This window comes from Rhea americana, unplaced genomic scaffold, assembly GCF_003343005.1.
Source record: "Rhea americana isolate MKP2758 unplaced genomic scaffold, rheAme1 scaffold_141, whole genome shotgun sequence".
Taxonomy (NCBI): domain Eukaryota; kingdom Metazoa; phylum Chordata; class Aves; order Rheiformes; family Rheidae; genus Rhea; species Rhea americana.
The window spans coordinates 1,243,486-1,271,390 of NW_028185495.1; the positions used below are offsets into that span (position 1 = coordinate 1,243,486).

Below are 27,905 nucleotides of genomic sequence, written 5' to 3' on the forward strand. Positions count from 1 at the left end.
CCGCCTGGCACCTGGGGCGGCTTGGTGCTCTGCTGGGTCGCCTGGCACCTCCCGTGGGGACGAGGGGAGCCTTTGCCAGCTGAGGTTGCCCAGCTTCTTGCACGGAGCAATCAGTATTGCTCATTGGGGGATATAGGTGAGACCCGTGCACTTGCCATCATCAGTGAATTTTTTTGGATAGAAACTTGCTTATTTGTATTATTCGGAGGCTTTATCCTGCTGCTCTCTAATAGCTGCCTGTGCATTGGTTTTATTCCAGGACGAGCTAACGAAGTCTGTCCATTCCCCAGACCTCACCCGGCAGCTCCCTCTTGGCCTGAGCCTTTCCCCGGTGTCTGTCGTGACTCTGCTGCCAAAAGCTGCGTGCTGCTGGCTGCGTCTGTCATAAGTTACTCTCTTGGAGGTTAATTCATACAGAGAGTTTGTTAAATCATGTGAACAATTTATTTAATTAAGTAAGCAGCCACAAGCAAAACAGCGCTGGGCGGCCGGGGAGCCTCAGCTCCGCCAACGGCGCGCGCCTCCCTCACACACCGTCCCCCCCTTATAGTCCGCGTTGTAATCTCCCGGTGCGTCCTGCACATGTGTGAGTTGCTGGGGGGGTCGTCTGAAGCTCTCTGGTGGTCGTGGAGAGGAAGGCCGTGGTCGTCTTCTGTCTCTTTATTTTGGTTTGAATCCTTGTGAGTGATCACAGGGGTTTGCTTATCTGTTGCGTTGACTCCCTTTTTGGGGTGCTGTTCTGTGAGAAAATTACAGGCGCCTGCTTATCTTTTCTTTATCCTTTTACCTTCAAAACCTCAGAGCAGCTTGTTGCTTGCTTCAGCTCTTCATAGTCCTGCAAGATAGCTAGGGCCCCGACACTGGTTCCACAAGGGGTCATATAAGCTTTTGTGCTTACCATAATTTATTTGTCTGACACCATGTCTCAACCCTGATTGTTGTAAAACCTCCTTCTAAACAATGAACAAATAGTTACAATTTATTACACGTCCTACTCCCGCCATGCCAAAACCGTACGGCCAACAGCACCTCTAACTGCTCTTCGGGTTTGTAGGGACTTTAGGAGAGCATCAGCTTTCTTCTGTCTTTCAGGAGCTCTGCAGCRGGGGGTTGGCTGTGTCAAGGGTTTTGTGAGACTGTGCAGAGTCTGGGAGGACACTTGGCTCTCCCTGTAAATTGTCAAATCCCTTCTGTAACCTTGGTTTGGGGCATTTGCTTAACGGCTTTCAGGGTCTCGCTGGGGCCGTGCAGGAGCCAACGGCTATTAAATGCAGGAAAATCAGCTCTCCTCAGCTTTGCATTCAGTCTGTTTAGCGGTTCTTAAGGTGTGGGTTTACGGTCCGATGTTCGTTGCCTGCTCCTTAGCACTTTCCCCAGGGGAGGGCTGCAGCAGAGAGCCTTTGGGGATGGAGCTGCCGCTGCAGCGATGCTCCGTGGCTCCCGGCAGCCCGGCTAGCGCTGGCTCGTCCCGCTCCGTACGTCACATCCCTTCCTAAAAGCAGAAACAGCGAGTTGTTCTCCCTCTGATSAAATAGGTGCGTGTCCTGAGTCGCTGGCAGTGGGCAGCCCCGTCTCCGCTCCGGGGCGCGGGGTGGGCGTCTGTGCTAAATCAGCTCCTCGCCGCGAGTGGGCCGCTCGCGCGCCCCCTTCTCGGTCCCGCCTGATTTCCCATCTTTGCCAAAGTCCCTGTAAAAGTTCTCTGCGCGGTGGCTTTTCTGGGGCTCCTGCACGTTTCCTTGTGCTTTTGTGAGGAGGCAGCAAGGGTCTCTGCTGCTGCTCCTCTACGTGACCGCGTCCTTTTCTGAATCCTTTTATTCTGCTTGACGGAGGCAGGTGACTCTTCCTTTCGCGCTGAGGATACCCGGCGGGATCAGCTTGCTGCTGTGGGTGGGACTCCTACAGGTCCACCACTGTCGGCTCAAAGCGACAGCGTTTTCCTTTCGCTTCCCTGTCATATTTACAGCCTACATTGCTTCCCGCAGATGGCCCCCGGAGCGATTTTTAGAGGCATCTGGCCATATTTCTCTGCTCTGATATTACTGCTTATCGATACTATTGAGATTACGTGGTACTTGGCTTTGCAACGCAGCTAAAACTGCCCGTCGATCTCATAGCGTGACCGCGGCGATGGCAGGCGGCTGGCGGAGCAGCGCGCGCGGTCTGGCCGCCTGGGAAGCAGCAGCCCGTGCGTGAGCAGGCTCGCGTGAGCCTGCGTGCCGCTGGCACGGGTATCTCCAGGTATTTTCCTATCCCTCCTAAAATCGCCCCGTGAGAATCCTCCTCCTCGCTGGGCGTCTGTGTCGCGCGGATGCCGCTGTGCCTACTGCTGCGCTTTGTTTAGCTGGTGGTGACTATGTAATTTTCTTTTTTTCCTGTAGCTTTGCACTGTAGTTTTTAAACTGGGTGTTTTTCTTCCCGGCTTCCACGCCGTCTCTGACACGGGATTGTAATGCCTGCGGCTCCAGCCGGGGCTGCCTCTCGGGCTCTCCCAGCCTGAGCTTGGGTGTTTATTCTTTCCTGGTAGCTCTTAGCGCTCTGATCCCTTCCCTCAGCAGACTGCCTCGCTGTTTCCCTGGAGCGAGATCCCTTTCACTGGCAAAATCTAGGCTGTTTTGCAGCTTTGTTTGGGAATCGCACCTCGGGGTATCTCTAGCGTACAAGGAAGCGCGGAGCGCGGGCCGCCACGCGGCACCGGGCCTGCAGCGGGCGCCGAGCGCGGCGCGGGGCAGTGCTGCCGCCTCCGGCACTGGCCCCACCGTGCCGTGGGCGTATTGCCCGCCAGAGCCTGGCTTTTCTTTCCGTGGCCGTTACCACCTCATCTCCAGTTAGCGATTTCCGCTCGTGTTTCACAAACGTCTTTGGAGCAGTTATGGCCATTGCTTATTTGGAGGAGCGATTTCGGGATATRTATGTATTCTAATGTTGAGCTCTTCTAAGAGCGTTTTTTTTGCTGCCCGGTTCCCTGGGCCAGCAGCAGGCTTTCCCTGCAACCTTTCGGTCCACGTGATTTGACGAATGCACGAGCACTGGCAGGTTTCCGTACAGGGAAGTCGTCAGTCGCGGGGCGCGTCGCTGGCAAACGGGAACACGTCCGTTCTACAGTGGTGGCGCCGTGGGAGGATCAAGGACCTGGCCAAAGGCCTGACCCGGACCCACGGGACCTGGACCCACGGGACCTGGGCGGCTTGGGCTTCACCATTTCAAAACAGCCGTAGAAGAAAGAATAATTAGGTAAAGGCTCGGGACAGTGCTTAAAAGTTTGACTTCTCGGTCGCTGCGCTTCCAGCTGGGCACGAGAAACAGAGGTTGGCCGGGGGCAGGTATGGCCAAGCTTTATTGCAGGATGTCCTTCCAAGTGTTGGTTTCTGATCATTCTCATCTAGARACGTAGAAATTAATTCACAGCTGAAATATTTTATTATTTTTAAAGCRTAACGAGGGTTACCTCCGATCTGCGTTGAAATACCTGTTCTTCTAAACCAGCTTTTCAACCCCATTTTGTCCAAATCAGCGTGCTTCCAGTTTGTTGTAATGAAAATAAGACATTTCAACTGCTGTGAAATAACAGCTACTCTCAGCAACGTAAAATTAGGAAAAGCCTTAAGCTGTAGATTATAAAAATAGGTGTTACGCTATACACTGCAACAACTGACTACGTATAAAGTACTCTAATGTAATATACAAATGAGAAAAACACAAAGTACAATTTTCAAAAAATCTRAGTGTCCTCAAATGTTAAGGAATCACTTTGATTTTTTTTTCTGATTATCTTTATTAATAGGAGGTACTTTTCTAAATGATGAAACTTTCAGGTAAAAGCCATCCCCCCCCCCCAAAAAAAAGTATTTTACCAGCTCTATCAGCACGTGACTTTCTGTTATGAAGTATCTGTCTTGGCTGGCATTAGTTGCCCTTGAGAAGATCATCTTGAATAAGAAATGTCAAATTCTACATGCTGTTGAAATCCTTCCTTGCCTCCACTCAGATAAAATTAGCATGTCATCTTGCAAATGGGCATAACGCCAGCAGAGGGAATGGGCAGGAGCGTTGGTATGTCAGCAAAGGCTGGGTATTAGCAGTCAGATCTCTGTCCTAGAGTGCTGCAGTGTTTTGCAGCTTTGGCTAACRCGTATCTCATCATTAGTGTGGTTGAAAGGTGGATTAACTCTGGAWAATGCAAAAATATTTCCCACTAAAATGAGTTTTCCTTCGCAGTAAATAAGATTTCCTGACCTGGGAGAAAGAAAGGGAAAACCTATACCCCCGTGTCCTTCAGAAATGAGTTACAGAAGGGTGTTACGCGTTTTGCAGAAATGGTTTTGTGGCCCAGAAGTATCTCCTGCTAAATAACTCAGCCCTTTGTGGAAAATGCATCGGTGACCTTCTGCGGCTTTCCCTCTGCAGAACCTTGCGCATGTTTTCTGCTGAGCAGGGCAGAAAAAGGTCTCCATTTGGAGTGCAGCAAACCATCTGAATAAATCATGCTTCAAGTACATGACCCGATTTCTTCTCAGCAGAATTTCATACTCTGCTAATGGAAGCGTTCTGGTTTCAGTATAGTTACCCTTTTCCTGGCAGTGAAAGGAAAACCTTGAATGCAGATGTATCTAGCAATAAATACAAAGTCTTGACTGCAAACAAACGACCCGTGGTGAGATGCTGGCAACACAGTGACTGCGCAGCTGTGCCGATCTCTTGGTGACATGAGACGGCAGTGAACTCGCTTAGCCCACAGGTTCCCCTTCCACGGTTGTTTCYGAAAGAGTTGTAGCAAAAGCTAAAATGGGACTAAAACTTAAAACCTGAAAGGGAACTCAGATAAAACTTAAAATCTGAACTCCCCCCGCCTTTGGAGAAGAACGGCTTGGCAGTAGTCACGGCTGAGTGCTGTCTCCTTGGTGGCTAAAACAGCATCCTGCTCCCTTACGTTGCAAAATATGTATCTCCATTTTAAAAAAAATGACATCAGGTAAGATTTCAGTCTGATGTCTGGGGGCCAGCTTTTTGCCACTCTTCGGGAATATTTCCAGTCTACTTTTTTTTTTGCGTCTCTGCCTTGCTGAGTTCATATTTGAAATGTGTAAAAATAATAACATTCTATTGCAATTGCTGGAATAACCTGAGGACTTGAAAAAATAATATTTTATTTAATGTTCATTCAAAGAGTGTTTCTCTTTATTCAGTACCACAAGAAGAGCAAGAAAGACTTGTATTTCTCAGGATAGAGGTAGGGTTTTCCCCATTATCATATTTTTCTCGCTCTACTCCCAACATTTTTCCCTATGAAGATAAAAGCAAAGCTGTCAGCAGCCATTTGAACTAACCCAGCTGATTTTGCGCTAGCGAGAGCGAGGAGTTATCACACAATCCATTCTGCTGGCTCATAAAATGTGGCAGTTTAACATGTATCTACTCCACGGCTGAGGATGGCAACAAGCACCTAAGGGGAAAAACAGCCAAGCTGCCACGGTTGTTTCTGCAGCTTTTTACTCGTGTTTGCCCTAATCCTCCTCCTCCTAAGCTGAGGAGCAGTTTGGAAACATCAAGATGAAAGCCTTTTTGGAGGTATATTTTGTCTTTTCTACTGAAAACGTGGATGTCAAGTTTTCACTAAGGCGCGGAGCTGCGTTGCRCTGGCAACGTGGTGGTCCGAGGTCCGCGGGTGTTTTATCTGGATTCTGTCACTGACCTGAAATGACCTCTTGAAGTTTTTTCTCCATTAATTCGGGACTGTTGAAAGGAAACAGTGACTTCTCCAATTATGCAATAAACAAATGGTAACTGCAACTAATTACAAGCATTTTCTGACTTTGCTTTCTCCTCTGGGTTTAGCGGCTGGCGAACGGGAGCCAGGCTGCATCGATAGCAAATCATGCCGTTGYAGTGCCAGCCTGCAGCGTCCCGGACATTCATGTTTCGGAGACTTCACACGGGTGCTTTTTAACTTCACGGGTCTTCTGTTGATGTTCGGAGTATCAGCCAAAGCATTTCAGTTAATTATTTAAAACCTTTTCTAAAGCAACAGTGCGCTTCTGTTTATGTTTTAGTTACAGGGATCCCTCATAAGACACATTATAGATTAACTCTCATACGTCTATACTGAAAAGTTACTAAACATCATTACTAAATCRACATTTCTAAAGGGATTTTCTTAATATATATCTTTTATAAGCTAGAGATGAAATGATATTGAGAAAACTTCTGTGTTCTCTAATTAGTTTTTATCTAGATCAGTTCTAACCAATTTTAAACCCAGATCTTTTTGTTTTTATTTTTTTTAATCCTGTAGTAAATGTGATCTAGTCTAACTTGAAAGGCATGGTGGTGTTGATTTATGTCTCAAAGTTACAGCTGTAATCAGTAGGATGGAAACTGCTCTTACAGGTATGATTCTGTAAAGTGCTAAGCACCATAAGCATAATCCTACTAATTTTTAATCATTTGTTGAAGTTTCAACAAAGAGGAGAAAGGGACCRTGTATTTCACTGGGTTTGGTGTATTCAGCAGGTTTCAGGTTTCGGCCTTCAGCTTTCAAGCGTAATGGTAAGGACATAGGACGCGCAGTAGTACTTCAGTGCGACATTGGTGTCCCACCGTGCTTTGTGCTGTGGTACGTTGTCCTCACGCCCAGGAAGAGCATGAGGGTAACGGTTAAGCTAGTAGCTTGTACAATAAGACTGTTACCAGCTGAAAGAATTAGAAAATGACTCCCACATTTAACCAGACTTACCATCTCTTATTCTGGTAGCTTTAGTAGGTGCAAAGTTTCCCTTGGGAAAAGTTACTTTTTACTGAACAACTATGATCTTTCCCTCAAACAACCTTATCCAGTGCCTTACCCTTTCACTGGCCAAGAGGCTCAGAATGTTTTTTCTTTCTTTCTTCTACATAAATCTCCTTATCCAAATGACTTTATTGCCTTTCCCTGCACTTGGTCCATGGCGGCTACACTTCCCCTAATATAAAGAGGTTTTGACAGATGTTTTGAATAGCTGTTCAGGACAGTGAAGGGTAAAGTGAGCAACCTGAGTGTCCTTCTGTTACTCTGCCTGCTAGTTTGAGAAGACATTATTGCATAATTAAGGAAATGGCCATTTACTATAGAAAAGAAATTATTAATACTTCATGATAAAAAATACCATGTGACTTGTTGTAGAAAGGCTGTAGAGTTAACTTTTTTTTTTTTTTTTTTAAGGTCTGGCTGATTTTGTGACTGTGACTAACGTTCGTCCTGTAGTCATATGTATGCTGAGCTCGGAGAACCATATCTCATACTTGACGGTGTAAGCTGATTGCTATAAGCTTCAGGGAGGATTTTTATCCTCTGTGTGCAGGAAYGGACAATTTGCTGTGCACGGATTTATTTATTTATTTTGCCTCCGTCTGGTGCATCTCAGGATGCAGAATTCTCAATTTGATAAATGGTGGTCTGACCTAGCATGGCAAATCCTGTGGTAACTGGATGTTAAATGAATGTTAAATTCACTTCAGCAGGAGAGCTGCAGTAATACAGAAAGTACCTGGTAAACACTTGGAATAGTGAAATGGAATTTTTATTTTTTTTCAAAATGCTGATAATGTACAAATGTAACTACAGCTTTGAGGCAGATGATTAAAGTGTAAAGAAAAAAAACAAACTGGTGCATCAAAAAGAATCTGGAAAATAATTCTTGACTTCTTGGGTATTTTGGAAAAAAAACCCAGAGGGGAAAACAAGTCAATAAAACATGAAAAGGTAAGCAATATATCTTAATGGCAAGGAGATCACAGAACTAGGTTGACAAAGTACATGTATGAACACTGAATTACATGCATTGCTATTTTTAGCTACAGTTATCCAATTAGCTTTAGATCTCACATGTAATTAAAAATCCAGAAGAAAGTGAAATACCATAGGGGAAAAAAGTCATAAGTGCATTGGAAATGTTCAAAAAAATCCCTTTTGGACAATGCATGTAGATCAGGAAGAAATCCCAGGACAATGCAGGAAAATATTGTCTGGGAAGCAGTGTGAATACAAGTAAGAATAGCCATAAAATCAGACACAGTAATTATAGCTTACTACACTCGAGATCTTGTTAATTCCTCTGCTGAGAATTTTCACATCATTGGAACAAACCATCAGAAATACCTCCATACACTTTTCAAAGTGCTTTTAGCCCTGCTAATAAYGTGAGGAGAAGGAGGGTGCTATGAAAACGGCTGGCTGACAGCTTGCGTCCTTGTAGCTGCTTAAAAGGAAAGTGAGAACAGCCTGTAGGCTGCTCTGATCCCTGCTCTAATGCAGGGCAAGCAACCAGCCTCAGCTCAATACGAAAGCTTTTCTTTGGCTCATCCTCATTTCTCTGAGGTTAAAAAATTCCTGTATCTAGCCTGCGAAGTGTTTTAATTATTTTTACATTCTTTTTCATTTTTTCAAAAGTTTATGGTCATTTGAGAAAAGGTAAGTTAATAGTACAAGTTGCTGCATTTATGCATTTTATTTAATCTTGGAAGTCTAAAAAAACACAAAAAAGAGTCATTGAGTCCATCAAACTGAGAGATTTCAATAAACTCTGCTGTTCTACTGTCCATTTCAGTATAAGCAGCCCTAAAACAGAAATAAAATATGGGCTTGAGTCTTTCTTTACTTGTACATTTTTATAGCACTGTATTTGTATTGACTTCATCTGAGACATTTTTGAGGCAGCTTTGACTTGCACCAACTGAGAGGAAGCACATTTTCAAATTTTCATACCTACCACAAATACATGCATACAAGCAATTAAAGCACAAATCGCTAATGTAATATTAAAATATTTTGGAAATTATTGAAATTTTGGAGTCAAAGCAGGAGATTTTTCTTATTTATGAAGCATTTTACAATGGTGAAAATTTGATGAGATAATAAGTGAAAAGGCCTTGTCCTGTAACCTTTACCCGCACTGGTCAGCGCATTTCTTTTTGCACCTTGTTTTTGAGGTTGCTGAGTCTTTCATCGCTGTCAGTTCGCTGTGCCACGTGTGCCTTCAAAGCTTTGCACAAGCAAGCTGTGTGGGGATGTTCTCATTTTGTCTGAGGATGGCTTCAGTGGCACTTGTTAAAGAAGAAAAGTGTTTCCAGTAACCTAGTAACAGTTGAAGAAACAACTAGCTCTCAGAGGGAGATCGGATCAGAGCCCAAATAAGATTATAATGGGCTGCCAGCAAGCCCCACTGTACTCTTTTTTTTTGTAGCTTTTTTAATGGAGCTTGTATTTGTTCTGTTTATTTTCATTTGCATTTGTTTTACCTATTACTTCTTTTCTGCTTCCTAGCTGTAAACTAGGAATCTAGTAGCTGTAAACAGTAACCCTAAACCGGAGAACTATTTCTCAGGAGATGTTAACAGCTATTAGTCTCAAGTCAATAGCATTTATACTTGACCCAAGCAAGGCATGGTCATATGTGTTATTTTTCCCATGCAAAAGACTAATAAGAGGAAGCCATTTATACCTGCTGTGGTACTTTTTCTAACAGCTGTAGTGGAAATGTGAATTTCATTTCTGAATGCAAAAATTTCAAAATACTAGCGATAAATGTAGAACATGACCATGATGCCCAAGGTTACTTGCTTTCAAATACATTTATATGTTTTATTTTATACAAATGTGTGCTTTGAGGGAAATGTATTAAGATGTGGGGGGTTGGTACATGATTTGAGAAAAGCACTTACGCTGTTTACTTAACTATTCTTATTTTCGAATTAAACCATTTGAACCACTGCTGCAAACCACTTGGACTGTTTAATAGATTCCTTTGAAGTAATATTGCTTCAAGCATTTAGAGCTAATGAATTGGTCTCCCTCAGATTGGCTTAAATGTAGAGAGGCTTAAAAAAAACCGTTTGTGGTGGGTGGGGGAGCTTCGCTTGCCTTTTAGCTTTTTTTTTGTCATTGTGTTCCACATTTTCAGGCTGACGACAAAGGCTAGCAGTAGTTGAGGTTCTCGTGTGTTCGAGTGATCTCAGAGTCTAAGGATTTTCACAAAATATCAAATACCACAACCTTGTAATAGAAGCTCATGAACAGGCAATTTTTGTTCTCTGTACCAAGTTCTGTTTTCCTTTCTGTACTTTACTGCAGCATTAAATTGTAAATCTCTTAAGGTGAGATATTTAATTAGCACATTGATTCAATAAGTAACTGGAACTAATCTTTATTGTTTTATTTGAATTCATATTTTGGGAAGTTTGGTAACTGAATATGCAGATTCATTGGAAGAATTATTTTAATGTTATAGAATAATGCAGAATAGTATGTATATGATCAGCTGTAAGTACCACTGATGTCTAGTCTAACCGTGATGTCCTTGATGAAGATTTATGATGCTGTCTCTTACTGCCAACTTTGGAGGAAACAGTGTCTTGGATTCTCAGAYTGATTTCTCTCCATAAATGTGATAGGCTGTGATGGAAGATGGCCAAATCAAAACCTTTTTGAAATTAAAATTTATGTTAAGATAGAATATAAATGAACAAAAAAAGTTTTCATCCAAATCATACAAATTTATTCCCTTCCCCAAGTCATGCTGTAATGGTACGTAGCTGTTATTCTCTCAGTCAGCTTGGCCTGTCCCTACCTTGAGCTTGGCACCATCTAGAAACTTCAAGGCAAACCCAGATATGAAACAGCTGGGTGGAAAAAGCAGAAGGCTTTGCAAAAGTTGTGTTTGCAAAACAAAAAAATGATGCAGATAGAAAACATCAGATGGAACAAAATATATACTAAAATCCAGTGCTTTCTGCTTTGGCTGCATCAGGTAAATGTTGATGACAGTTTACTGTTGTAAAGCCAAAGTAACTTTATCTTTTGGCCAAGGGATCTTACAGTTGAGTAGAAACACAAAATAAAAATTGCTACAAAGAAGGCAACATTGCTTTGCTTTTATTTACTAATGCTTACAAAAATGTGAATATATAGCAATGCTAAAGATTACCTGCAGCTAGAGCATCTTTTGAGATGAGTCATTACAAGACATAACACGAAATTTTAAATGAAAAACAGAAATTGAGGGAAAATGACTTCTTTTCTTCTCACATCCTTGTCTCCTCCAGTGGTCTGTTCATGAAATCTTGAATTGCCTGGTGTAGGGGTAACCATTTGTTAATTGAAGCTTTCAAAGCTGTAATCCACCTAGAAGAAAGGAAAGACCAACAACTGCACTTTTATTTCATTTGAAACAGGTCTTTTATAAATGCTGTTTATACAGTCTAGTTACTATGTATGCTGATAGTAAGTGGATCAGGGAGAGGCAAAAAGTGAAGGAGCTGACTATAATAGCAACATGTCTTARCACCAGTTTCCAAAATACTGAATAGCTTTGTCTTTTGTTCATTAAATTAAAACACAAATCCTATAATTAGTAGGCTTTACATAAGTAGAATTCCCACTGACTGCATTTAGAATTTGGCTGGATTATGATGATAGAATTCACCTTTAGAAAATGATTTCATAGACCAATGTTCTTTCTTAATACTAATGATCATTATTGGAAGTAAACCATCCTTAGGAATGAGGAAGGTATACTTTTTATTAGTTTGAGCTTCTCTAGTGAAAGGTGCCATGGTTTTTCTGTTTAGTGTAATCACCCACGCATCGTTGTGGAAGGCACCCTGTTGAGCTTCCTTTCTGAACCTCTGCAATTGAGCCTTGCTGTAATTCCAGCATCGACAATAACAGAACTGATGACTCACATGTGCCAACATATTGTACTGCAGTGTGACTAAAGCTAGAATTAAAGGGAAATCTGGGGGAACAAATGAAAACAGAATGAAAAGTTGTTGCCAGATCTTCCCAAACTATACTGTTCCTGCTTTCCCAAATTTTAGGCAAATAAAATAGAAACAAAAAGTTCAGTTTACCTTTTGTTTTCATTCACATTCTCTGCACATAAGTAGAAGGTTTTAAACTCTTCAGATGGAGGTTTGAGTTCAATTACAGATCTCCTGGAGCCCAAAGACTGTTCACTTACAATATAGCCCTGTAAATAAAGGCCACCTGGACAGAAAAAATAGCATGCATTGGGTATAATATAGGCACCGTTTGTGAAATTACTGTCAATTACAAGCATACTGACAATTCCTACAAATTTTATTTGCAGATTCCATACATTGGGTGTTTCTATTATACAGAATTTACATGCAAAGCAGTAGACTGAAGAACATGAGTTTAGCTTTAACTCGAAAGTTGACTTGAATATAGTGTACAATTCCATGTTTATTGTGTCTAAAAAATTTCTTGATCGGATGTGTTCTGTTTACAATTAGAGCAAATTTTTCACTTTCCTCAGCTGCCAGGTTTACGATTCAATTGGAGTTCTGTGAGGTCAGCTGAATTCCTGCAATTCTGCCCCTTATCTTCATTATGAAAGGTCTTCACTCTGGACAAAAAGCAGTGTACAGGAGGTGAGCCTTTTCATTGTTACAGACTGAATTTACCCTCAGTTAATGCTTGTGCTCCCATTTGTTTCGGTGCAGATGTATCTGTTTGTCAAGTTAATGGAACTGAAGAAACAGTTCTGTTGCATTATGAAAACTCACTCCGGTTCATTCTGTTTTGGCAGAACTGACTTGACAGATATAATGAGAATACAGAGCACAAAATGCATTTATGCCCTTAAAATCAGCAGGTGTTAATGGGACTACAAAAATAGGAAATCAGTTTAGTAAGCAAGTGACATTGTTGCATCATTATTTGAAGTGTAGCCATACTCGAATTTATGTTAAAGTAAAGCCATATTAAAAGTTAAGACTGAGAAGGAATATGGATGTGAATTTTCAGAATAGCCTCATTGTATGTTCTACAGTCAGTTTCTTGTGCACAAAACTCCAATCCTGAAAACAGTGCCACCTATCAAGATTCAGGGGGCTGATTTTAGTCAAATAAACCAAGAGGCTGTTTCAAGTAAACCTTGAAAGTTTCGTTTAATCTGTCAGGTACTTTAGACCCATCATTTTATGTACACTGAAATACTAGTTATCTCAGTCTATCTTCCAGTTCATTAAAAAAAGTGAAATATGAATTAGAGACTTAAATGAGAATGATACTGGCATCATGGAGTGGGCTGTATATACACTCTATCAGTATATGGCAATTTAGTTTGTACGTGCAGTTCCAAAACAGTGACCATATTTAGCACAGTCTTCCCAACTTCCAGTCATTCAGCAGCACATAATCAGCAATATAGTTTTAATGATTTCTTCCCCAAAATAACTTAGCTTGTCATATAATATTAAGTGGCAAAATATTTTTTCTAGCTTTTGTTTATTTTCCTTTAAAAACGAAAATGATATGAATTCCAAAATTAAAAAAATCTCAGAGTCGGCTTTATTTGACATGCTCCCATTAGTTACTGGAGTACCGCTGCAGGCCACACTAGCTGAGTAGGAAGAAAAGGTATTRCACAGACGTTGCTCTTCATGGCATTTTTATTTTAGCCATATTTTTTGCAGATGTCAATTCACTGTAATGGTGTTCCCTTTACACATATATGGTGCCAAGCCAAAAAGACCTATGGACCTGATCAACTGCAGTTGAAAATTTCTGTTACGGACTTGAAGTTGTGTATTTTTTTGGCTCCTTCAAGTTGTGTATTTTTTTGGCTCTCACAGTTAGTAACAAGGGCAACAAACTAATGCTACATCATTGAAAATTACATGGGGGAGTGAGAATCTGTAGTGAAATTGGAAAGAACAACAACGAGCTGCAATTGCAAGAGAGAAAACACTACAGTATGGAAGAATTTGTATGTTGTAGGATATTTAAACACCAAAGAGGCATATTTAGCAGCGTGAGCATGGGCTTGAGTGTCATAAATATATAATAGCTATTTTTTTTTCTTTCCACTGATTCGCTACTTAGCTTTGGGCAGATCTTAGCCTCGGTTTCACATGAGTAGGAAATCACTGACCATGTATGGCCTTTTGCAGATGAATAGTGCTATGTAAATGTGAGAGACTATAAAATGGAAAGCCTCTTGACTGATCATATGGAAAATGCACAAATGCTAAGAAAAGTTCTCCCTTTTGATCAGAAAGCTGATTGGTAAGCCGTGAGTTCAACAGAGCTTCTTTTCTGACTCTTCTGACTGCCAGCTTCCTTAGGCCAGGAAAGGGGAATTTACAGGTCCTGACCCATCCCTTCTCCCYGGGGCACGTTTATTTATTTATTTTTATTTATTTATTTTATTAAATGCCAGTTCTCTCAGAGTTGTGCTGGTTCCAGGTTCTCGTTAGCACTTGAAACTTAGCTTCTGTGCTACAGGGTCATCTGCGATTGACTCCGAATAGCCTGACTTTTCAAAGAGTGGCCAGATACCCTCCTCTGTTACCAGGAGAGCTGCTAAAGGGCACCACAGCTTTTGCAGATTAGCTGCAAAGCACCACGAGCAGCCCTTGCAGCACTGATCTCTGGCTGCAGAAGGCAGAGCGGGTCTGTCACTGGGTGGAGCTTCTTTGCCAAGGCCAGGTGGAAACCGCCTAATCACAGAGAAGCCAGCCCTAGTTAATAATATCCCTCCCTCTGAGGATGTTATCTACCGTGCAGTAGCAGACAGCTGTCAGCAGTGTGTGCCCTCAGTGGAAATAACAGACGTTCGTTCTCGAGGTAAAGTGCACAGATTCTGGTTAGCTGTGTTTAGGAAATAATTCAGACTGCATGAGGTGAAGAAAGGACCATGAGGAGAATGAAGAGGCTATCTTATGAGAACAGATTAAGTTTGCTCTTCCTACCCTCACCTTTGTAGAACAGGTAGAGTGAATTTGCTGCTCAGGATTTTGTTAATGCTAGAAGTTCTCTTTTGAACCAGCAATGAAATATTCCTGCTTTAACAGTTATTTACAATCCAGTAGTTATCTGTACCTTGGGCAGGTGTGGAGCGAAGAGTGGCATAGAAATACAAGCAGCCATCCTTCAGGATGCAGTAGTGCTGAACCCAGACGTCCTTGTTTCTGTCTAGCTGGTGTAGGAGCCCCAGGCACTCTGGGTTCTTGATAGCCAAGGGTGGCAGTGTGGTGTTRTGCAGTGTAACATCTACCCATACGTGGTTCTATAAAGTAAGCACAAAATTAATAGTTTCTGGTAAGACATTAAGGAGGACTTGCTGTTATGGAAAGATGCAAACTCTAGTCCCCTGTTAGGAAATTAGCTTTTATTGTCAGAGCAATTTGGAAAGTCAACAACTCTCACGGTACAATTAAAAACATACACTTGATGATAGCAAATAGTGACCAGCTTCTTCCTTCTTAAAATAATGTTTTTCTGCATCTATTTTAAYTTTCAGTTCAAGTTCTGGCAGTAGAAACAGTAATATTTCAAAGCTATAGGAAAAAGGCTTTTGTACTGTTGTGGTAACTGCTGGCTTCAGCAGGCAATTTACTTTGTGTAACCTTGGCAAGCTAGGGTTCACTCTGTGTCCTCTGAGATGCCAGAGGAAATGCAGGAGTGTCTGAGGCCAGAATACAGCACATACACTTGGATGGGAGCATTACCACACATGAAGTGCTTAGGGATGGCCTTCCAATCCCTTTCAAGAAAGTACAGTCTTTTTAGTTACTAAAACTATTCCATTGCCATTTTGAGGGGGGAGAAAACACAATCCCCTTCAATGTATAGACAATTTATATAAGAGAAGCCAAAATAAATAGTAGTAGAATTGAAATTACCAGTTGTTTAATAAGACCAAATTCTCTAATGTGAGGTTAAAGCACTTCTTCCTTTCCTTTAAATATAAAAGGGAATTCGACCTCTCCAACAAAACCTACTGTGTTTTATTTATCTGTAATATATATGTTTTGAATTCTGCATCAACCAGCATCATTGTCATTTGAAGTCCATGGGGAGAATGTGTGCGATATCAATAGCATCCTGATTGTTTCCATTGGGGTTTTAGTTTGCATTTATTTATGCTATTTCTTGACAAGTTAGTGATGGAGAAAAGACCTGAAAAAATATAGCTAGCTGTATTCTTTGCTGTGAACTGGAAACCTGCTGGGACTTACTGCAGCAAAGTGCAATAGATGACTTCAGTAGGACTAGGTGTATTCATAGAATAGATACCCTTGTAGATTCAATAAGAGGACATAGTGTCAGTGTATTAGTCTGTTAAACCATTCTGATGCAAACCCCACTATAATAAACTAGCTATTCTAAAAATTCAGTAACAGATTGTATAGCAAATGGGGGGGGGGACTTTCTTCAGCTAAAGTCTAGTTAAAAACAAGAGGAAGGAACTAGTTGGATATAATGTTCATTAAGGACTAAAGTTAGGCAATGAATGCAACATATTAAAACAAAATTTCCCTTAGAAAAGGATATTGTTTCTTCAAAGATGAAAATAAAAAAAGATAAAGGAGTCAAAAATAAGATTCAGTAGCAGAGAAAGGAGCCAACTTATTTTGTAAATGCATGATGTGAATGCATGAGAGTTTGTATGTGCAAAGTCAGACCTTTTTACTTTACAGGTGATTTTTGAAAGTTACACTAAAGATTTTGTTTGTGTTTGTGCATATGCACAATTTTTTTCTATTTTTTGTCTCAGGTTATTTTTTAAAATTCTTTTGGCTTGAGTACACAGTGAATATTTTAAATTATTTGTTTTTGCTGTTTCAGGTATCTGGATTTCTTTATATTCTTTTAAGAAGTATTACCAGGTCAGATATACTTGGACACAAATAAAGTTTTGCACTGATAATTTCATATAAAAACGAAAGCTGGAAGAAATGTATGCATGACTGATTTTATGACAGTGGAAAAGGTATTAAAGAAACAACAAACATTTCCTTTCAATGTTAGGAATACTGTTACTAAAGCATACTGCTTGGAGGACTTATTCATGTGTCTTGAGAGAGGAGGGAAAGTAAAATGATTTTTTTCCCTACTGCATTAACGCAGAATATCATTTGTAACTTAAATTTTCTTATTTTTTTACTGATTTTTTTTAAAGTCAGTTTCTTTTTTTCCTTTAGTGATGGCGTTTCTCTGCAAAAAATGTAGACATTAGTGCTTTTTCTGCATTTGAGCCTCACATTCTTTCTGCTAAGAAACAAGCTAGTTCAGTAGCTAAACCCTATTAAAAAAAGACTTTACAGGTGAACAGCATGTTTTTATAARGATAGATATATGTTTAGGAGGAAAGCATAAGAATTCTGGGGCCACATTACAGGAAAGGGAAGGCTAAAGCAGCTGTAACCCCTATGCATATGGGGATTGCTTCTAACCATGGGAATACCAAAATTAGCTTTGCAGTGCCCTGTTCAGGGGAAAGCAGCCGACTATTTGTACTAAATCATGTTGGGYTGAGCAAGCTCCATCTGTAGCAGCTCAGGATCAATTACGATTGTGTTTCTGTCAGCCCCAGTGGCCGTCAGACAGCATAGCTATATAAAGATATGGAGAGATGAGCAAAAGGTTATCAGCTACCTTATCTGGTGTTCATCTCTAAAAATACAGAAAAGAACAACTCCAAAAAGCCCGCTTTCTAATATTCGGTCAGATGTAACAATGTATGGCCTCAAAAAATCAAGTAGCTTGCAATCAAGGCAGATGTGCGGGGAATACCTAAGGGTATATAGGCTTTCTTACCCTTAATGCCAAAGGTATTACCTGGGATGGAACCTACTGCAGACCACGTGCTAGTGAGTCTTCTCTGCACTGTGCACACTACCCTTCCCGACTTCGCACTCTCAGCACAGCTACGCTTGTTTTATGTTTTTGAATCAGCTTAAAGCTACTGATATCTGGACAGGGAACATTTTGATTCATTCCACCATATGGCAGGAAAACACATTTGGTGAGGCACAGTAATGTGTGTATATGGCTTTTAGATTGGAGCTGATTCACATCCCAGTAGCTCGGAACAGCTTCTGTATTGCTGTCTGCACCTGACCATGTACAAGATACGTCTGTCTCTGTCTTCTATTCTACATGTTCTGCTTCTTGTATAAATAAAGCATTACCTGATGGACAGGATGCACCGCTTTATCCATAGCCTCCAACCATCTATAAAATAACCAAAAATGAAAATGACTTAGCTTGGTAGAACAGAATAAGTGTATTTCTCTGCCTCTTTTAATTGCTTGCTGATGTTGACCACTTTTAAAGGGATGTGCAGTTTTTAGAACAGATTCAGGACTTCRAAATAGATAAGTAGTGGATTAATTCTAAATAAACATTTCTAACTCACAGAAAATAACTCTCATAGCTTTTGGTATAAGATTTTATAATAAATTAGGGCAATACTGCAGACGTGATTTTATAGATTTAACCTATAAATATATCTATAAAGGTGAATCTATAAATTTTAGCCTGATATGTTGAAATATCTTCACAAGATCATTCTTCTGGTGTCCTTGTTATGATGTAGATAAGGAGTTTGTGGGAAACTTAAGAACAACCTGAAAATGGAGATTACAAAATAGTTATCTGTTGGCAAAGTTTTTGTCTGTGTGCTGTGGTTGGTATAGGAGCAGGAAGTGAGAAGTGCTCACATATTACAGCTGTCTGTGCCATGTTAAGTACAATGATTCATCCCTCCATTTTTTTACAATATCCATCTTAGCAATTATCTGCTTCATATCTTTATATTTCTGATAGACTAAAACAAAGAAAAAAAGACTAGATTTTAGTATATTTTGAAAGTAAAGCCTAGAAAGCTGTTATCTGTGTTTTTCATGGTTTTGGTCTCTCTTGTTTTAACTCAGCTACAATCTTTTGGAAATAGAGAAAGAATATTTTAAAAATCTAACTCTGAKGCAAGCCCAAACATATTGCCCCTTATCAGAGCTGATGTTTTTGTGGGCTGTCTGTTTTGAAATGCAAAAATAATAAAGCGACAGTATTACTGAAAGGAAAGTGGAAGATGGGATTGCCCTTATTACCTGTGCAGTCTTTGCTGGGCAAAAGATAGACTACTGGTGTGAAATGACAGATAAGCTAGTTTAGATCCACAGAAGATGTACAGTTCATTTGAATAAGGAAATGGGGGTGAAAGAATGAGAATGTGGGAGAAGATTTTTTTTTTTTTTTTTAATGGAGATCACCAAAATCAAATATTCAGGGAAAGCTTGAGCAGAGTACGCATGTTGAAGACTTGATGAGAAAGCTATTTCTTTTCTCATTTAAAAAAAAAAAAAAAGATAAACTGTGAATCTGAAAAATAGTTCTTGAGACTTGCAAATGAAAATCAAAAACCCCACTCTTCCCATAAGTAGCTGACAGAGGTCTTTTCCTATTGATCAAGGTAGAGCTTGTGAACACAGTCCAAAAATTTAAACTCTCTCTCTCTCYCCCCAAATTGAAATAATAAAATTGACCTTGTAAAATGAAAGATCACTTACCTCTTCATTTCTTGGTTAGAAGTTGCACAGAAGTAGAAAATCCTGTTTCCACTTTGAGGTATGCACTTAAAAACAAATGGTTTTCCCAGACTGGTATCAATTCCAATTTCTGCTCCTTCCAGCTTTGTTACTTCTAGGGGCCTGCATTTCCCTTCATCCTGTAATTAGAGAGAAGAAAGCTGTGCCAAAGTTCAGAATTGWTATGAGACTGATCCCCGTGAGACTGGGATAAACTAAGGGAAGTATTCAAAACAGCGAAATTTGGTGATAAGCTTTTATGCCTTGAAACCATCCTCCTAATCATCATTTGCTTTAATGATCAGTACTCCCAGAAAATACTTATGGTGGAGTCACAAAAGATAAAGTAGTCAAACACCCTCTAATTTACACCTGCATTTTTGCTCTTAATCATTTTTTTACCTCATCAGAAGTTGTATTTGTGTGCAGAAATCTCATTAGCTATTTGTAAATATTCCAACTTTTGAGGGTGTAGTTAAGTACAGGTGGGGATTTCAAAGTGCACTGAAGAACTTTAAGAGCATGAGTCCCTTCACAAGGCAAAGCTGGTTGCAGTCTGGATTTATGCTGAAAATTTCACCTTATATGTGCAGACAGAGGGAACAAAGGCCTACATTCAGAGAATAGCAGGCATAATTTAAAAGACTGCATTTCAGCTCCTTTGTAAAGTTGCCCTAAATATCAGTATATTCAGTATCTTTCCCCATTCATTTCAGACAACATTCAATGGAAATCATTTCAAAGTCTTTTGTATGGTATTGTTGTGGATTGAGTTAAAGCTCTTTGAGACTGGAGGGTATTGTCACTGCCTTTCTCTTTGGTTAGTTATAAGAAGACATTAAGCTCCTTAATATAAGTAGATAGGTGAAACATCTATTCTCCCTGCTCTCTGCTCCACCCCACCCCCTAAACCCAACCCCCCCCAAGTACATGTCTTAACTCAAAACAAAGGCGCACACATCTGGATAGTGAACTCTGTCTTTATTTTAAACAATACTCTAAGCCCCTTTACTCTAAGAGCTAGGATTGGAGCTCTAACAATTGCATCAATTTTGCCAGCAGTAAAATGGAAAATGAGAGTTAACGTGGGGGCGCGTGAAGAGCATTAGTGCCATTTGCAAAATGCACAAAAAATAGAGTCTCACAGAATACAATAAATAAATTACTGGGAGGTATTAGGCACTATCAATAGGAGCGAAGTTACAAATGCCTCTATTTTTTTTTCTTAGCTTAAAAAACCCCCATAACCTTTCATAACCTTTCATAACCTTTCATAACCTTTCATAACCTTTCATAACCTTTCATAAGCAAAATATCCATCTGGGAGTATTAGATACCTGAATATTTTCTTGTATAGTCATTGACACATGTAATTATTACTTTACTTCTGTACAAGTATTTTCTATGGGAACAAAATAGGTCCGAATGCTGAAAACTTGTGCCAGCTAGACATCCATGAATGCATTTCCTAGATCCTTCTGCTTTCCACTTTTTTAAAATACAGAAGTAAAGTCAATAGAGTAGCTAAAGACAATCCTAAAAGTCATCACTGCTGTGTGACCTACTTACAATAACTTCAGAACACAAAACTATATTGTAATGGCAGCATAACTGAAATATATGCTGAGGCTCCAAGTCTCTTCCCCACCATAGAGGAAACACGTGTGCTAGGTGATGGAGTGTTACCCATCAGGATTCAGTTGTCTGTGGTCTGGGTTCTGTTGCCTGTCCCAGCCTGAAGGCAGTAGTCACTGCAGATGCTGAAATGGCTGTGAGACCACTCTAATTGCACAACCTTATGAACTCCTCCTCTGAATACTCTCTGTGCTGTCTAGAATGAAGGCAGAATGAATGCTCTGTGGCATCAAGAATGATTTATGTTCATTCCATTTCAAATGAATGCATCTGGGGAAGGAATAAGATGGATCTGAGGCATATGTTGCAAAGTGAGACCAAATGTTCTCTATTGACTGAAAGGCGAATGTGTTCTCATAATTCTGATAAGCCAGAGATAAGGGGCATTTATTTTCACTGAGGTGGCTTTCATGAGTAATATCTTGGGAGCGTATCTGTGGCAAATCTCCCTTTGTTCCAAAAAGTGCCAAAGACAWATAACTGAAGAATTCATTATAAAAGTTACTTGGTATGCCTGGGTCTGGAGTGCAGCCCATTGACAATACTGTCACTGTGCTACCTAATACAGCTATGTGTTGCTGTTTAAGTTGATGACATGTAAGGTACAGATTTTAAATGAACTAGTTCTGATTTTAGCTACTACTGTTCTGTTTTGCACTTAAGTCAAAAAGATTTTTCTAGCCTATAGAAGGTGAACAAAAGTAGGGGTCCAAGGTTTGTGTTCTCTGCATTAAACAGTTAAGAGTAATGCAGTCCTCTGGAAGTTCCTATCTGTTGTCTCATGGACCCTCAGCGGTCAGCAGGATTTAACATGGATGGAGTTTTCTGGGTAGCAGGCAGAAAGCATATTCTCCTTTGGTAAGTGCTATTCTAAGAGTAATAGAAACAGCTGAAATAACCATTCCCTTGCTGTTAGGTTTTTTTTTCAAGTGGCCTGAGTTTTAGGGGAAATGTTTTTGCAAAGAAAAAAAGGCTCAACTCAAAGTATATGTACGACCAAAAGACAGGCTGAAGCAAGGGAGCAGTAAGAAAAGGGAAGTAGGCATCTTCTTCCTTTATTGAATGAAAAGATAGGGTATGTAGCTGGGGGGTCGTAAACCAGCCCTGTTTAATTTGGAGTAAATACTTCCAGAAAACAAATGACATTCATAGCATTTCCTGAATGATCAAAGGATTTTGTTTGAGCAGAATCAAATTTGCTGTTCTAGTTAAGTGTTTTGTCTATCAGAAAGGGAGGCTGAAAAGCTACGAACATTTCATGCTTTCTGCAGTAAAAGAAATCTAAATCAACAACAGGGAAAAACAAAGAAAAGAGATTAAAAATAAGCTGTGCAAGAGACTGCAAGTAGTAGGGGAATGGAACAAAAATAACTTTACAGAAAATAAATTAAGTCCTAGAAAATACTAAAAGGAAACTAAAACACAAAGGAAAAACTGATTGGTGCTAGAAAGCAGAAAATGATGGATTGGCTAGCTTAGGGGACTGGCAGGAGAAAGTGTGAGGCAGTTACCTCTAGGTCACTGGTTCAGATTGGTTTCAGGTCAGTAGCGACATGAGAGAATTTTTGGCTGTGTTTCTAAAATGTCTCTCTTGTTATGGCCCTGCTTTCTGAAACTAGGCTTGAAGATGAACTCTTTTTTTTTCTTCTTCTTACTTTCCTTTTGCCCAACTTCCTTCGTCACTGCTCACATGGCCATGTCAGCTGTGATGGCATTCTCTGGTATTCAGGCAACATTTTGATCATCTGTGATTTTATTTTTTTTCTCTGTTTAGCCTCTCTCTGAGTTTTGGTGCTGCTTGCTTAGTAGCATCACTAACGTGCTTTGTGATAGGCTCTCTGTTAATTTATTGGGGAACTAAAAACTAAGCTTTTTTGCATTTCTTCTCTGAGCTGGGCATGTTGGTGTATAGGAGAGACTAAGGCAGAAGAAAGAACTTGAATGTGTCAGTGAATAGAAAACTCTGGACTCCAGATCTGTTTGTAAGGTATTTTTCTCAAATACAACTATAACTTTTTCTTTTTTTGTTTTGTTTTAAACCATTGACATCTAAATGAGAGAGTAGAAGTGTACCAAAGAGCAAGGCAACAGGGCGGGGGGATGCAAAACCTCTGACCTGAAGAATCTAATTATCCTACACCTAGCTATATTGACTGTTAGCTGAAGAACAATCAGATGGTCTTATCATATAATTATTCTTCAAATTCTGGTTGAGTTCTTTTGCTAAGGTTGAGTCTTCTGCTGCAATGAATTGTACAAAAGGTAATTAACGGTTTGCAGGACTAAACTTCATAGGAAGAACTATTGATTGAGATAACACGTTGAAAAACTTGAATCAGGTCAATTGATGTATCTGTTTATGAATCTTCTCTGGGTATGCAGTTTGTTGGTAGGCCAAAACTAACTTATGCATCATATCAGCCAGCAATATTTATGATTTATTAATGAAAAGAATACAGGAAAAATATTAGAAACCTAGGAGTCAACAGCTCCTTAAATATAAATTGAAAAATACATCCTGGAGCCATGAGAGTTATGGAAAATGTACAGAAAAAATCAGATTGTATAGAAGCTCTGAATAATGTGGCAGCTCCCAGACTGTGATGATAAAGCTCCAAGCAAGAATGAAGAACAAATAGAAGTGGTATCTTTATGAGCAATAGCTTGGACCTAAAACTATTTATAGCTAAGCCTTTTATATAAAGTGCTTAGGCTTAGCAATGAATACACAGGCCTGTATAGGAGAACAAAAGACTGAATGTTTGTCATAGATTGAAATGCTGTGAAAGGTCCACACATAGTAGACAGGGAATTTATTTCTTGTTATAATGATTGGACTCTGTATATACCACAGAAACTAAGATAATTTAAAAGCATCTTTTCTTTCTCTGTGTTCTATTCTACTGGGACCCTCCTAAGTGTGTGTGGAAGAAGTATGTAATGTAGAGCCTGAGTTTCTGCAAATACACACTCTGTAAAATGCCCTGTTGCTGCATATGGAGGAGACAACTGTAGAAAGAAACGAGAACACTTAAATGTGCATTAAAATTTCCTCTTTCTATTTAGGGGGGGGCTTTCCCTTGTTCTAGGAGGGCCCTCACTTTTTTCTGTGAGTCCTGGGTGCAAAGTGATGTGTCATGCCATGAACAAAGGATAAATAGAAGACCAATTTCTAGCTGGTTACACTATATGTGTAAATGTTGCTGTTGACTATTGCTTGGAATAAAAACAACCAGCCAACTCTAAGTTTCCAGGTGTCCTGAATAAGGAAGAGWGTGACAAGGGAACATTTTACAAACACGAACATCCACTAATTGAGACACCTAAAGAATGGCAAGCAGTTTTCTTCACAGAGGTCATACTAACTAAAGAATAGTTATGGAAGAAAGCATTCTTCTGATGAGATAATAATAATAATAATAATAATAATAATAATAATAATAATAATAAAAAGGTTTGGGACTCCTGGAGTGGAAAATGGTACTGTCTATTTATCTGAGCAATATTTAGATACAAGTTAGCTGGCTGTGTTAAACTGTTATAAACAGAGAAGACCAGATAATGATGAGCAGTTGAAATGGACCCGCTTTGTAGTGGAAATAGGAATATGACCTAACATCTGGTCATTGAGGTGATAGAATAGTTGCTTATCAGACTGGAGTCTAATAGCTTTTGGCTGTTCTGGAATGTGCACCATCCTTCTCCCTGCCCTCAACATGAAGAGACTTTTACTTAGTCACTCATACTGTGCCTGAAGGTTTCCTAGCGGCATTGAACTTAGGAGCCTAAGAAATGCAAATCATAATTCTTTTTTAAACTGATATGGTAATATATATAACCACATGGAAGGCTGAGAAAATGCATATCCCTCCCCTTCACTGCTTCTACTGTGTTCAGTGAGATTTCTCAAGGGTACCTGTAGCAGTTTTCTTATAGCATGCTTCAAAGTATTACAAACATTTATGGAAGGCCATTCCTCTGAGGTTTTGCATATGTGGGAGAAYTTGTTTCTGTTAACTCAGTTCAGTTTCTTGTAAGAATCTCTAACATCTGAATCTCCAAAACATGTTGCTTTCTGTTGTAAGTACTGAAGTGCTGTCAGGACAGTGACTTCCAACCTAACTACTTTTAACTTACTTCCTATCACAGTTCCTTCTTTTGGTTTTTCCACTTTGACTCCATAAAAAAGTACTGCCAGCAAAATCATCCTCTCTAGTTACTTATTCTTAATTACCATTGCTCCACATCATTCTTAGCTGAGGAAAGTAGGAAGGGAAATGGAATAAATGACAAAATTAACTTAAGGAACTGACAGAGATGATTTGACTAGAATACATCAGTCTCTAATTTCTGGGAAAGATAATGTCTGCAGGGGAGATGCATTAATGCTATACTTTCCTCTTTGGAGCCAGCCATCTTTATAGCTTCCCCTAGACCATAATCTGAATGACATTTACTTCRTATTTTGCTTTTCAATTATGAAATCGGTTCACTGTCTCACTTCCTCTTTCCCAGAACCTATTTATGGCAAAGGGACAGGAAATAATTCCTAAAGATTTAACAGGACACAACACAGAGAGGAGCTAGGATATTTGTTACAAACACATGATCTTTTGTTAATTCTTTTAATTTTATCAGCACTTTTTTTTCTTAACCCAAAGTGTTGCATGCTATATTTTCTTTTAATTAATCTTATATAGCAATAAAGAAAAGGTGAAATTAGGAAATCCTGGCCGTGGCTGGTATTTTTAATAGTCTTGTAAATACTAATATAATTCTTCCTTAAGATTATGTTTGTATTCAAATTTAATTAGCTGAGTTCCTTACATTATGAATAGTCTTAGTGAAGAATTTTGAGCAGTGTATTTTTGGCTATAATGCTTTCTTTATCCTTCTGCTTTCCTGTTGAACCTAGAACACCATTAGCTCCTTAGCAGCAATGTCCTCATGATAGAGGAAAGCGTGTTCCACAGCCTTTATGCACCTTGCTGGCTTATTTGTACATTGGTCCCAGGACTTCTATTCCTTCTTTTTAATGAATTTCATATGGCTAACATTTTTTTATCCTGAAAGCTGAAGCATGTTTTTAATTTTCTGAGTTCTGACAGGTTCTAGAAGCCACTTGGTGATGGAGCACAGAGCTCTGTGAACTTACTTAACCTGCTGAAGTGGTGCTCTACAGCTGTGGCTAGATTGCTTTTATTATCTTTCTTCTCTTACGTAAAGTTGATTCAGGTTTCTCTGTGCTACTGCAGTCTTCACCATAGACACGTTGTGGTGACATTGCAATCACTTTTTTGTGCTGAGCAGTAAGTGTTAGTCTTAGAGAAGCAGACAGTGCTATCTGTAGAGAAAGCATCAACACTTGAATATGCTAGTGTATCTTCAGCTTTCCTTGAAGAAATGTGAAAGCTCATGAAGAAGAAACCTCTGACTGATCTCACTGTTGCCCCAGGATAATACCTGGGTCTTAAGATGTAAGTGTTCATCATTGTTTTTCTCCTTACCGTGCCCAGATCTCTTTTCTTGGGAGGAAATCCAGAAACATAGGCAGAGATGGAAATCATGCACTCAAAGACCAGTGGTCTGGAGGATGTGGGACTAGGACTGCAGAGTGTAGGGTGGAACTCCACTGCTGCCAAGTGTAGGCAAAACTATTATATTACAGCTCTACTGATCTCAGAAATTTACACCAAGCAAGGATCTAACCTAGTGTATTCATATTCCTGCTATGAGCTGGCAACCATAGCTATGTCCACTGAGATGAAAAATTTATTTTAGTTGCTCATATGGGTAACTGCTTGTACAATCAAGGTCAGTGACTTCATCTCTCTGAGGGGAAAACAAAATGACCTTGTAGACAAAGTGACTGAATCTATTGCAACAGCTATCACTTCACCAATATGTGATGGAATAGAGATGAGTCTGAAACAGCAGCAATTACATGGGTGAATCAATATGTAAAATGCTTTAGGAACATCAATTTTGCTTTTAATATGGGTGGGAAAAGGAAAGTTCAGGAAGGATAATTTCTGCCTGTAAATATCAATGATGAGGAAATGTAGTTCTGTTTTTGATGGTATGAATTAAAACAGATGATGAAACACCCTTTACTTTCGCAGTCACAGAACATGATCTGCACCATTTCAGGCATAAATAAGGTTCTAGTTGCCTTCTCACATTGGTGTAAATCCAGCATGAGATTTTTGGAGTCACTGGAGTTACATCAATGTAAGTTATTGACCTTGATATCAAAATCAAGCCCTTGGTATACTGTAAATTGATAAATCTGGTTAGCTTGTTGGACAGTGATATGCAGGTTATCCTGAATTACTTTTGTCTCCCTGAATTACTCTTGCCTTCAATGCACTATTTTAGAGAACATTTTATATTCACTAAGTGGAAGAATTTGTCTTCCTAAGTGAGATGAGGCCTGGAACATAATGTTTCTAACTTAATCTCATAGCTGACATGATACATAAATCTTGTGTGAAACTAAGAACATTATTTGTAATTCTCTTAGAAAAGGAAGTAGGATAAGCAGAATCTATTTATTTTATTCTTCTTGTGCCCTGGTAGAAATCATACCCAAAAGAAATAATGCCAAAGGGTCCAATTCATCTGCTTCTTACTTCATTTGGACACTGGATCTCTCAGCAGTAAAGAAGTGCGTCCTTATGTAAGCATCTTTCATTTTATCTTACTAAAGGCCTCTTCAAAATACCGTCTGAGCACTTGAAGCAGTGAAGAGTCCTCAAGTTTTCAGAGTCCTCAAGCTTTCAGGTATTTAAGTAAGTAGTGTAATATTTTAGTGTGCTCTTTGGAGACTAGAAAGAGAGGGAGAGCAGCTAGCTAAGAAATTTGTATGAAATGTTTCAAAAAGTTGTTGAATGGCATTA

General features: G+C 39.7%; 1 protein-coding gene and 1 long non-coding RNA gene across 2 annotated transcripts in view; one reads left to right on the plus strand and one right to left on the minus strand.

Moving 5' to 3' along the window:
- The first annotated feature begins 2,134 nt into the window (after positions 1 to 2,134).
- LOC146599328 (uncharacterized) lies at positions 2,135 to 27,736 on the plus strand. Its single transcript, XR_014895050.1, has 3 exons — positions 2,135 to 2,238; positions 12,309 to 12,423; positions 27,716 to 27,736. It is a non-coding gene; the product is annotated as an uncharacterized LOC146599328 (long non-coding RNA).
- LOC146599329 (uncharacterized) overlaps positions 10,925 to 27,905 on the minus strand; it is a 38,117-nt gene continuing 21,136 nt past the window's right edge. The window contains exons 8-12 of the mRNA XM_085298778.1: positions 19,354 to 19,511; positions 17,974 to 18,016; positions 14,879 to 15,065; positions 11,881 to 12,016; positions 10,925 to 11,152 (exon numbers count right to left, since the gene is read on the minus strand). Of these exons, the coding sequence (XP_085154904.1) occupies positions 11,053 to 11,152; positions 11,881 to 12,016; positions 14,879 to 15,065; positions 17,974 to 18,016; positions 19,354 to 19,511 (624 nt within the window). The 3' untranslated portion in view covers positions 10,925 to 11,052. The remainder of the gene's footprint in view (positions 11,153 to 11,880; positions 12,017 to 14,878; positions 15,066 to 17,973; positions 18,017 to 19,353; positions 19,512 to 27,905) is intronic.